This window comes from Ambystoma mexicanum, chromosome 8 (assembly GCF_040938575.1).
Source record: "Ambystoma mexicanum isolate Mex_15411 chromosome 8, UKY_AmexF1_1, whole genome shotgun sequence".
Classification (NCBI taxonomy): Eukaryota; Metazoa; Chordata; class Amphibia; order Caudata; family Ambystomatidae; genus Ambystoma; species Ambystoma mexicanum.
In genome coordinates, this window is record NC_090929.1 from 1,391,458,183 (window position 1) to 1,391,471,073 (window position 12,891).

At 44.9% G+C, this 12,891-nt stretch overlaps 1 protein-coding gene across 2 annotated transcripts in view; it reads right to left on the reverse strand.

Annotated features, from left to right (window-relative positions):
- ENTPD7 (ectonucleoside triphosphate diphosphohydrolase 7) overlaps nucleotides 1–12,891 on the reverse strand; it is a 482,207-nt gene that overhangs the window by 173,946 nt on the left and 295,370 nt on the right. For both annotated transcript variants that reach the window (XM_069611530.1, XM_069611531.1), the window contains exon 6: nucleotides 5,084–5,187. In XM_069611530.1, coding sequence (XP_069467631.1) covers nucleotides 5,084–5,187 — 104 coding nt within the window. The remainder of the gene's footprint in view (nucleotides 1–5,083; nucleotides 5,188–12,891) is intronic.

Here is a 12,891-nt window from a genome sequence, read left to right on the forward strand (position 1 = left end):
GTATGTTACGCATGTTACACACGCAGCACATATGTTCCTTGAAATGATGACACTTTCTCCTACGCCAGTCCAGGAAGACAAGGGAAACCTGGACCGCAGCCCAGCAAGTTGCAATGCTCTGCTGACTCTCCAAGCGGATGCTCCCTTGTAGCAAGTTGTTCCTTTCTGCTCCTGAACCCACTTCCTTATGATCTTCATTTTACTACTGTAAGGAAGGATGTTATCAACAGTAAGACAGACAAGTGATCACAGTTCAGGGGTGTTTATTGAACTTTGACAAGGGTGAGATAAACGCGCATTTGAACCTAAATCTACAGATGGGAGCAAGCTACGAACATCAAATAATAATAATGCAGTCCTAGTGGAGTCAATCAAATTAAAAGGGGCCTATACTAAAAGTAAACTATTACCAATCCTTACCACTAATTTACAAAATAAGTTCGGGTGATGTTCATGAAAAAGAAAGAAGTGTTCACAAAATGATAAGTCAGGATGTTTGAGCCGCTAACCTCCCTTCCCCACGTTATCAGCACGGGACAAGGCAGGACAAGGCGGTTCACTTGAGCAAAGCACACATTGTGGCTTCTGCGACACGAGTATACAGTTCAAGACATGTGGCCAAGCCTCTTTACTCTGAGGCCCATGTATACAAAAATAACACAAAAACGTTATTTTCCTTTTCCAGCACTCAATTTGGGTGTTCACCCTGGAGCCTCCTCAGCCGGACTCAGATCATTCTCTCGGTTAACTCACGTTTCACCCTGGATCCCCCTCAGCGGGGCTCAGATCCCCTTCTTTCACTCAGTTAGCCTCCTTCAGCCGTGCTCGGACCAATTGTTGTGATGCGCTTTAAACTATCGAAGACTTTCGAATGTGCACAGGGTTTTGCTTAACCCGTTGCATGACCACTTCAATCTCAATATTCCCTTTTCTCACACTCTGCATCAGTTGGATACCCAGTGCTGGTTCCGCGTGATAGCAGCAGCATCCGCTCTGTGCATTTCCGCCCCAGCTGACTGACTCTACGTCAGCTGGTACCTCCCTCTTCCTGGTGAGGATCGAAGGGTCTTTATATGCGTTTCTGTAAGAGTTCCGTTAGTTACAAGAATTCACACTCGAGGGGGTAGGAGGTCAGCATTTCTATTAGGCAGAGGTTATAGTTTTATCAAATTAACAACCTCCTTTACTCTCATATAAGCAGAGAAGACTGGGTTTAATGGAGATCTTTTTAAAGATTGGGAGTTCTTGTCCCCAGAGGGGGAGTCACTCCCAGTGAGATCCTACCTGGCCATACCCCTATGGAGGGTCTTGTGTAGCGGGCTCACCTCCCTAGTCTCAATGGGGTGGCTCCCCCTTGGGGAGAAGGGACGAATACCCTGGGTTATCAAATGCATTTTAGGTTTTGTGAAAGTTACCCAGGTGAACTAAACAGGAATTGGCTAGTGAGACTGCCTTCCACCGACCAACAATATGCAAATGTCCCCCCCCCCCCAATTGAAAATGACAAAGGACATTTTACTCCATTTTCTGCAATTTGGGAATTGAGGAATGGTGGGAATACTTTACCAGGGATAGACAGATATTACTTTAACAAGCACAGCATGATTAACCCTCTGCATTGAGGCACAAGCCAGTGAATGGCCATGGTGTGAATTGGCACAGAGATTTTTGTAAAAGGAGAGAAAGTGAATACTCAAAGATTCATAACACACACAACAGGATCCAGGTTGAAACTACTTAACAGGTGTATTTACACAGAACTGCCACGAGCTTAGATTAGGTTCCAACCTGTGTAGCTAGCAGTTAAAGACTCACTGCTCAACCATTCCTGATGGGCCAACGTGCTTGCACTGTAATCTTTTTTTTTTTTGTACAGACTGTAATGTAAGGGAGATTTGTAGAAAGCCTCTGTGCAACTACCTAATGGCAGAGCAACAATTCCAACCAAAAGGGAAGTCAACCCACTCTAAAAGTAAGTCGGCATGTGAGAGCAGTCAGGCTTAACCTCAGGAAGGGAGAAGGCCAGCAGAGAAGATCAGTAAGTCCACACAGTTAACCACCAAACACTGGTATGCTGAAAAAAAGGCTCATTAAAGTAATACATTTAATATCTATCTGGTTAAAATAAGTACTTTAGGCACACAGCAAAAAGTTGGAACCAGCATATGTATAAGAAACAGCAAATGTCAATAAAGACACTTTTCGCCTAGACTACTAACATGCGAGACCACTATCTTGTGATCCGCACTACACTTGTAGACTGAAGATGAGGAGAGACAAGGGGACCTAGACACAGTGTAACATTGCATTTAAATAGCCATGATCAGTACACAAGTTCCCACTCAAACATGTATCACAGTATTCCGACCCCTATAGCACACAGAAATAGGATTGCTACAAATGCACACTACACAGTATATAGAGCTAAAATAAAGTTACTTTTTAAAACACAGAACCCAAAAGACATGATGGATCAGATTTAAAACTCTAGTCACAAAGACTCGCAAAACCGAAAAAGGGCAGATAAAAATGTACTAACAAGTGACACACACAGAGCAACACAGCATTTTAATAGCAGGAGTGTAATGCAGTATTTCACAAATGCAAAATAAAATCAGGAGAACTACACAAGGTCAGAATAATTCAGACTTGGGATGCGACTCTCAACGACCCTTACATTCTTAGAGCAGACAGTGATATATAGTGACGACAGCGGAAACAAAGTTATAAGGCACTTTTAACAGACAACAATGGAAAGTAGGAGTAAAAATAAACATAAAACCAGCTCAAACTGTTGTCTTTGGACCTAAATCATCAGCGACCTAGTGGGAACCCAAGGTAAATGTCAGTTCCTAGTTTAAGTACAGCTATAAGTATACTTCTATATATATATATAAATAGTTTAAAGGTAAGTAAGTTCCCCAGGGATACAGGACAGTTATTAAGCAGTTCTGTGGTTGTGGTGAGAAGCAAGGTAAGTCCTAATTCTACCCAACAAGTGCACAGACAACTGCAACACACCCAAGGAGACACAAGAATAGACCACCTTGAAGGGATCCAGGGCCAGGTTCAAGACCCAGCAGCCCAGGAGAAGATTCAGCCAAGCACGACTCTGCCCCCCTATGCACGTCAAAGGGGAAACATGGCTGAAGCATACCTGCAGAAATCTTACATCACAGGAAACCCTCAGTACCTAGAATTTCCCACCAACCGATGGGCCAAAAGGTAGGCATGCACAAGTTTTTTCCGAAAATATAGCTCCAGTAAAGTGAAAGCCCAGTAAGTGCAGCTTTTCCCTTACAGGGTCCAGCCACCCAGAGACTTGAACCCCAGACTAACGACGACTCCGACAGCCCAAAAAAAGAACAAACGGCCATCCTTTGAATGGGACACACCAGCCAGAAGTGAACAGAACAATAGAGGAAGCTCCAGAAAGATGGAAGAACACGTTCTGGCATCACAATACCCAAAGGTGACCCAGGACAGCCAACACGAACAGATGTGAGGTATGGGGTCCCAATAAACTTCCATAAGAGGGCAGTTTCCAACATTAAGGTGGGACACTAAGGTTGTAAAAACAGTAAGGGGTGGTATAATTGTCCACAACACTGTCCCAACATGCAAAGACTGGCCTAGCTGATGAGGACCATCATTGGGAGCACGAGACGGGCCCAGCAGCCAAAAATCATAACCAGCAATAAGCCCCGTATACAATGTAGCAACGTCCCAAAATATTGAACAAAAATCAACCAACAGGAAAGTAAGTCAGCTTCTCCCGAAAAATTCCAGCAGAATTGAGTGCAAGAACAGGACCTCTCCTACATACACTCACAGGGGCTGGCCTAAACACACAATGATTTCACACAAAGGTTTTGACGTCCAGGCAAATGGGTTTGCCCCCAGATAAATGGCTAGAATCCCAGTTACACCCCCACAAGAAGTGTGATGGCATGCCCAGGAACAGAAACGGACCTATAGAGAAAGGAAGCTAGGATTTTTTCTTTTGTAAACACCTTAATACCCCAATGGCTACCATAAATTTACATTTGGCTACTAAAGCAGTAAATCACCAGTGGTGAAGGCAAAATTAAATAACAGCTGCCACCCACCTGCCCTAAAATAAATGTAAAACAAACAAATAATCACACCTGGGGCCACATGGTCTACCAAGGACCATATATGCTGAAAAGATTGCAGTCACAAGGGGGAAGAGAGGGAGGGGGGCGGCGGGCTTCGTAAAGTGCCACTGCCCACAAAGATTTGGGCGTGATCTACAACAAAAAAGCAAAACGTTTAGGGGACCTTAAAAAGGGTCAGCAAACCCACATTCCTAACACAGACCGTCAGTTTTCTGAAATCCTATTGCTTAGTGCACACCTTCACAATAAGAAACCATTCTTTATGATAAGCAAAGATGCAGTTCTTCAACGCCATATGCTTTAATGCATCCATTCAGAATAAGAGTTCTAAAAAAAATGTTGGCTTTATAAAAACAGTCATCCTTAAGTCTTTTTGCATGGTCAGCGGCCCTTACATTTCCTGCAGGCAAGCCTTCTCCTTTTATTTATTAAATCTATTGGTTATTTGTAATGCACACTATACATCATATTGTGTTTCACGGCACATCAAGACAAAGGGGGGCGAGGAAAGGGAGAAAAGGGGATAAAAACTAAAACAGAAACGTTCTTAAAAGGTCTGGAAACTTTCAGGACGTGCAAGTTCTAAAGCATGAGACCAGGGCAGAGGGGCAGGAGGGGAAATGCAGCAAGGGGAAGAAGGAATGAAAAATAAAAGCTGTTCCAACTAGGCTGCAAGGCGATTTGGAGCGTGCAAGTGCTGAAACAAAGGGAAGAGGAGAGGGAGTGCAGGAGTGATGAGGAGAGCGATACAATAAAATGCAAAAGATTAAAAAGTGCAGGTACAAGGTAGGTCAAATGCAATCGTGGAAAAAACACACTATGGTGTGTGGAGGCTACATCACAATGCAGGGATAAGGTAGGTCATCAGTGGATGCAGGCAGGCATCTACTCAGAAAAACAAAGTTGTCCCCATGCTTGCGTTTTACTACAGACAACCCCAGTACCTTCTTGTTTTCCTGATATCACTTCTGCATGCGATTCTGAAAAAATGAAGTCAAACTCCAGCGGTACGTCTTTCAATAGGTCTTGCAGAATGGCAGTTTGCTGGCTGTATGAAAACAGAGCGTAATAAGAAACCACTTCATATGAGAATCATGTTAATATCCGATTTTGTTTGTATACTCTTCATATCGAATTCCTCATGCTTCTAAGAGCGTTCATACCACCACAAGCTATTACCCAATTTAATAGCACTTCATATATGAACCTTGGAAGGATGAACAGCGGAGTCTGCTCTGCCAGAAATGTGAACTTGACAAGCACAGGGTGGCTCATGTCAAAATTGAGTGCTTAACACATTAGCCATTCAGGTTTTAGCTCCATACAGCAGTCCGTCCATCCTGAACGGGCTTTAGGACACTGCCAATAGGAAAAAAATAAGGACAGAAAAAGCTACTCACCACCAGTAAATCAGACACTCGTACACCAACTATTTTCTGGCATAATCCGCTTTTGGGATCTATACACCATTGTATTTGTGGTACCAGAAAGAACGGCTTAGCAATTTAGTCTGAGCAACAGGAAGCAGAAACCTGGCCACTGCTCTGTACATACTCGAGTCTGTCAAAAATACCATCATGAGTGCAGCAGTGTTGGACATGAGCTGGAGGGTGCTTTTAATGAGCAGAATGACACCCATTAGTAGGAGTAAGAGTGACCATACTGGCAATATGGTTTAGTTACTTAACTGTAACTATTGTTCTCTAGCATAGGTCTGGCATGGATTCACATGCTCATGAATATGCCCCAATCAGGCTAGGAATCCCAGGTTAAAAAAAAAGAATAAACGTTTCACTTTAAAATTGTATTTCTCCTCTAAACCAATCGCTGTCCTCTGGGTCATACTGCCCCCATCCAATAACAGTCCTCTCCCTAAGCCCCGCCTCTGGCAGCTGTCTTCAGATTTGGTATGCACGTAAAGTGACAGTATGACCAAGAAGAGCCGCAGAGGGAGGTTTTGCATGTGAATTCATGCCAGACCCATGTTGGAGAACAATAGTTACAGGTAAGTAACAAACCTTCTCCAGCATGGGGTCTGGCATGGATTAACATGCTCAGGAATAACAAATACACAGCATTACACAACCATGGGATGTGGCAAGGCTCAACAAACAATTAACACTTACCCCTGGAACAGACTCACCTCAAGTGAACAGGTTGCGTAGCACTGCCCGGCCGACTCTGGACTCCTCCCTGGAATCCCTGTCGACGTAGTAGAACTTCATGAAGGTATGCATGGACCTCCACATCGGAGCACAGCTGATGACGAGCAGGGTCACACCAGATAGGAACGCTTTCGTCGCATCGTCGCATCGATCGCTCTGGTGGAGTAGGCTCTCGGCCAGCCTGGCAGAGGCCGGTCAGCCAGCCGATGACGGTACATGATGCAGCCAGAGAGCCATCTTGACATGGAAGCCTTGGACAAGGCCTTCCCATGGTTCACAGGACCAAAGTTCACAAACAATTGAGAAGTCTTCCGAAAACTCTTTGTGCATGCCACATAGAACTTCAAGGCGCAAGCAATGTCCAGCGAATGCAAGGTCCTCTCCGCCGGCGACAAAAGGTTCAGGAAGAAAAATGGCAACACCAAAGGGTTGTTGAGGTGGAATTCAGACTGAATCTTTGGCATGAGAGTGGGGTGTGTACGCAGTACCACCCTCGATTTGTGGAAAGTCAGATACGGCTGCTTGTCTGGCTGAGCTGTCTTCCACGAGAGAAACATGAGTGGGGCTTGATGTCAGGACCACGTTGAGTTGGTATTACCCAAATTGTTTGTTTACAATTGTTCGAATGAACAATTGACCAAATGTAAAGGGTCACAATTGATATATATATATATATATATATATATGGGTTTTGGGGGGTTTGGCGTTGGGTGGGGGGTTGTGGGGGTTTCCCCCCACATATATGTTACAATTGACCTTCACAATTCGGTCAATTGTGAAGAGGTCAATTGTAATTTGAACAGTTGTAAAACGAACAATTCGTATGCAACCGTTGAGTTCCCATGCCGGGGCAGGCGCCTTTTACCGGAGGGAAAGATGGAAAAAGCCCCTTGAGAAACTCCTTGACGGGTCTGTGGGACAAGAGCGAGGATCTTCCCAGGGATCTGGTGTAGCATGAGATGGCCACCAGGTGTACCTTGATGGATGTTGCCAAGGAAAGAAAGTATGGAAGTATCTGTGGGGCCATGACCCTTAGAGGGGTAATCTTCTGCAACCGGCACCACGTATCAAATTGCTTACACTTATAGCTGTAGCACTTTAGAGTCGACAATACCCTGGCTTTGGAGAGGAACTCCCTGCAGTCGGCTGGAAGCTCATAACCTCCAAACTCTAAGGCTCCAGGAGCAATGCCTTCAGGTTCAGCAATCCTGGGCCGTGATGAAGGACTGCACATCTCTCCCTGGTGAGCAGACCCAGAAGTACGGGGAACTTGACTGGAGGAGACACTGACAGGCTGAGTAGGTCCTGATACCAAATCTATCTCTGCTACGCCGGGGCGATGAGTATCATCTTGCAACGACGCTGTGTGTTGATCACACGTAGCAGGAGAGGAAACATGGGGAAGGCGTACAGAAACAGACCTTCCCATGTGAAGGAGAACGCGTCCCCCATGCTCCTCTGTTTGTGGAATCTGCTGGCCAACTTCTGGCATTTTTAGTTTGCCGCCGTGGCAAAAAGATCAGAGGTCTGCCCCATTTGACGAACAGATGGTCCACCGGACGAAGTTCCTACCTGTGGCAGGAGAGAAGCTCCCTGCTGAGGGAGTCGGCGATAGTGTTCTTGATGCCTGCCAGGTGGAACGGGGTGAGGAACATCCCCTGTCCGATGGCTCAATGAAACAAATCCTGAGCTTCCATGGAGAGCGCTGGGGATCGGGTGACCCCCTGCTTCCTGATGTAGAACATGGTGTTGTCCGTGAAGATACTCGCCACCTTGCCTCTCAGAGACAAGAAGTGAGGGCCCAGAACACTGCCCTTAACGCCAGGATGTTGATGTGCAGATCCTTCTCCTCCAGAAGCCACAGACCTCTGGTGTGCAGACTTCCAGTGTGAGCTCCCCAACCTTCCAGAGAGGCGTCTATGGTGACTGTCTCCTTGTATGGCGGGGTTTGAAATCCCATCCCTGGGTGATATGGGAGCGTATCCCTCACCACTATTGCCCGCCGGAACTCCTTGTTGGGGGGATATTGTCTGCAAAATTCCTTGTATCCCACGTGCGTCCAAGAATTCCTGCAGGGATCGCCTCTGCAACCCGCAGAGACGAATTAGATGCAGTACATCATGCCCAGCAAAGACTTGATGGCCCGAACCGTGGTGGTCTACGCCATCGAAAGCCGATGTACCCGTTCCCTTGAATGGCCGGTAGTCTCTCCTCCGATAGCTGGGAGTACCAGGCAAGCCACTGTGTTGAGTCTGGCGCAGAGGAACAGTGTGTTCTGCGATGGCGTTAAGCAGGACTTCGGATAGTTTACGGAGAACCCCAGCTCCATCAGTAGCAGAACTGTCTACTTCACGTGCGTGTTGGCCAGTTCCCAGAAGCAGGCTTGTATCAACAAATCATCCAGGTATGGGTATACATGTACTCCCTGCAGACGCAGGTGGGCCGCGACCGGGGCCAGGCATTTCGTGAACACCCTTGGGGCCGACTAAGCCAAAAGGAAAGGGCCTGAACTGGTAGTGTTGTCCATGCACCACGAACCGTAGGAACTTCCGATGTTTCCTGTGGATGGGGACATGGAAGTACGCCTCCTCTAGGTCTACCGACGTCAAGAAGTCCCCTTCTTCCAGTTGGCGAGCACGTGCTGCAACGTGACCATCCTGAATTGTTGGGATTTCAAGTTTTTTAGACGGCGCAGGTCCAGGATGGGTCTCCAACCCCAGTCTTCTTTCTGACTAGAAAGTATCTGGAATAGACTCCTGGGCCCCAGAGCCTTTGGGGAACAAGCTGTACAGGAGGTCCCAAATAAAGCCTGCACTCCAACCACCCATTTCGAAGTACCAGGAACGTTCACACTGAATTATGTGACGTATGATGAGCAAATAAACCAGCAGAGAGCCGCAGTAGGGCTCTGTCCAGTACCTATCAGTTTAGAAGATAGACCGCGGCAAGCGCCACCTATACATACCTACCTCAACGAAACACATTATATAAGTGTATTTCCACAAGAAGCAGAATAAATGAAGATATCAGAACTTTTCCAGACAGAAGATGGAGTTTCGAGGCCAACCACAGTGAAATCATTGACACATGGCCTTCTAAAGTGATGATTGATTGTAACAATAATTGGAGGAAGGCCGAGGTAGCTAAGGGGCACTCGGCACCTGGCCGATCATTCTGTGTGCTGCTAAGCGAAGTGGAAAAGTATTTGTGGGGTCGATGCCAACCCAATCATAGTGGACCAAGTAATCTAGGATCCTATAGTTAGTAGAGCAAATAAGACGTTGTACTTTTTAGTGATGTCTACAGTAGCCATTTTGAAGGTAGGGCTTAGATGCCCCACCTGATTGTGTTTACCCAATCCCCTTACTCCGTTACCATATACAGATATAGTACCTATATTAAAGTCACCTTTTCTTAACCAATAGAAATGCATGTCAATTTTAAGCGTTAAACGTCAATGATGACGAGTTTTCAGTATAAATGTTATGATTTTTGTGACGATTGTTGGAGTTGTGAAGCGAGAAGGAAGATCACGCATCCGCTGATATTCATGAGACTCCCCGTTTTTTGTACTTGTCATTAAACAGACTCCCTTTGCCAAACCGTTGAGTTGTCCTTATTGATTGGTGTTGAAGTATATATCTGCACCCCCATCCATCTCATGGGTGCTGCTATCTTGTCTTAAAGTGCTTCTGAGCAAACCCTGACTCCATGGGCCGGTTGGGGGGTCTCGGAGCATACTTGGTAGCAGAGATCGGATGGTTACAGATTAGTCAAGACACCCATTGACCGTCGACAAAGTAACTCTAGGTCCTCGGCAATATCACAAGTCCTTTGCCATCCGGCTGAGTAGACCATGAAGCTCCCCGTAGACAGTGGTAAAGTAAAAATGTATTTTCGGAATCCAAGTGCGTGTGAGCAGTGAACTACTGTGATTGACCTTGTGTTTTACCTGCCAGCATCCAGGCACTGCGAGCGTTGCTCTTGCCTGGCCCATACCGCTTCCTGGAGGAGGCGGAGTCACTCGGACCACGTGTGTGATCACGTGACTGGCAGCGAGTTGAAAACTGCGCTCGAGCCGCCTGAGCGGTGCTTTATTTTCGGAATCCAAGAGCGTGTGAGCAGTGAACTACTGTGATTGACCTTGTGTTTTACCTGCCAGCATCCAGGCACTGCGAGCGTTGCTCTTGCCTGGCCCATACCGCTTCCTGGAGGAGGCGGAGTCACTCGGACCACGTGTGTGATCACGTGACTGGCAGCGAGTTGAAAACTGCGCTCGAGCCGCCTGAGCAGTGCTTTATTTTCGGAATCCAAGAGCGTGTGAGCAGTGAACTACTGTGATTGACCTTGTGTTTTACCTGCCAGCATCCAGGCACTGCGAGCGTTGCTCTTGCCTGGCCCATACCGCTTCCTGGAGGAGGCGGAGTCACTCGGACCACGTGTGTGATCACGTGACTGGCAGCGAGTTGAAAACTGCGCTCAACCCACCCTTGCGGCGTTAAGCCTGACGGTGAAAAGCCCATTGGCTGTTGTGCGGCTGTTTGGCGGCACATTTAGAAGGGAGACTGCTGTGATTAGTCACTTTTGATCCCGGAGGCTCTATTTTTAAAAGTGTTAACGCTCAGGTTCATGCTGAAAGTAGTGAACCCAATGATATATTGCTAGAATATGAAGATCTTATGAGTTTATCATATGCGCTGGTGAGTGAGGGCGAGGCTATATTCTAATTGCTGTATCGCAACGGATGGGTAACCCCTAAACCATGGAACTGGGAAACAACAAAATAGCACGAGAAAACCCCGAAAGGGGAAAGAAGTTCACATGGAAAAGTACTATATTAGTCAGAGTACTCAATTGTAAAAACTAGAGGCAAAGAAGAGGAGGAAGCTCAGACATAAATATTCACATTTTAATTTTTAATTTATTATCATAGTAAAATCGCATGATATATAAACATCTAAACATCAATGAAAAGGAAGAATTAATTTATGTATAAAATTGTTGTCAAATCTCATGCCTCGAAATATTCAGACACAATTAAACTACCACAGTTCATAACCTTGTATTGATCGAGGTAAAAACATCACTGTCTCATTTATAAGTTGCATTCAAAGGATAGAATTGCTGTAAACCCAATTAATAATTGAGTGCTGATTGCAAACGAATGCTAACCAGGAAATAAAGTGCTGGATGCAAAACAAAGTGCTAAGTGCCAAACTACCACAATTCATAACCTTGTATTGATCGAGGTAAAAACATCACTGTCTCATTTATAAGTTGCATTCAAAAGATAGAATTGCTGTAAACCCAATTAATAATTGAGTGCTGATTGCAAACGAATGCTAACCAAGAAATAAAGTGCTGGATGCAGAAAAAGTGCTAAGTGCCTACTGTACATACTGTGCATAGATGATCTTAAAATATCAAAACAGTTTCGGCGAATTCAGCCTATCTGGTTCAATTAAACGAACCAGTAGTCGCCTTCTTCAGGGCGCACTATGTATTAAAGATATAAACCTAGAACATACTAATGCATGAGTATCGATATATCATTCAGTAGTTCTCGTAGATAAAATCTTTGTGTGATTCATAAGGGCTTGATTGTGGATCTGGAGTCTGCTTTGAAGACGTAGACCCTTGATAAAACACATTAGGACAAACAGAATGAGAAAAAACAAAAAAACTTGGTGGTTAAAAACCGAAAATGAATGAGTGAGCCTCCTAATATTCAATGCCTCATAACCATATGTCTTTTTAGATGTGAATTAATTTGCATCACCAGTCCAGCTCGGGTGGCGGATCGAATCAAAATTATTTTGCGGCACCACTATCTTGGACCAACTTAGGTAAATATATATATAACATATGTCCCTAGGCTCTATTCGTATGGTTATGAGGCATTGAATATTAGGAGGCTCACTCATTCATTTTCGGTTTTTAACCACCAAGTTTTTTTGTTTTTTCTCATTCTGTTTGTCCTAATGTGTTTTATCAAGGGTCTACGTCTTCAAAGCAGACTCCAGATCCACAATCAAGCCCTTATGAATCACACAAAGATTTTATCTACGAGAACTACTGAATGATATATCGATACTCATGCATTAGTATGTTCTAGGTTTATATCTTTAATACATAGTGCGCCCTGAAGAAGGCGACTACTGGTTCGTTTAATTGAACCAGATAGGCTGAATTCGCCGAAACTGTTTTGATATTTTAAGATCATCTATGCACAGTATGTACAGTAGGCACTTAGCACTTTTTCTGCATCCAGCACTTTATTTCTTGGTTAGCATTCGTTTGCAATCAGCACTCAATTATTAATTGGGTTTACAGCAATTCTATCTTTTGAATGCAACTTATAAATGAGACAGTGATGTTTTTACCTCGATCAATACAAGGTTATGAATTGTGGTAGTTTGGCACTTAGCACTTTGTTTTGCATCCAGCACTTTATTTCCTGGTTAGCATTCGTTTGCAATCAGCACTCAATTATTAATTGGGTTTACAGCAATTCTATCCTTTGAATGCAACTTATAAATGAGACAGTGATGTTTTTACCTCGATCAATACAAGGTTATGAACTGTGG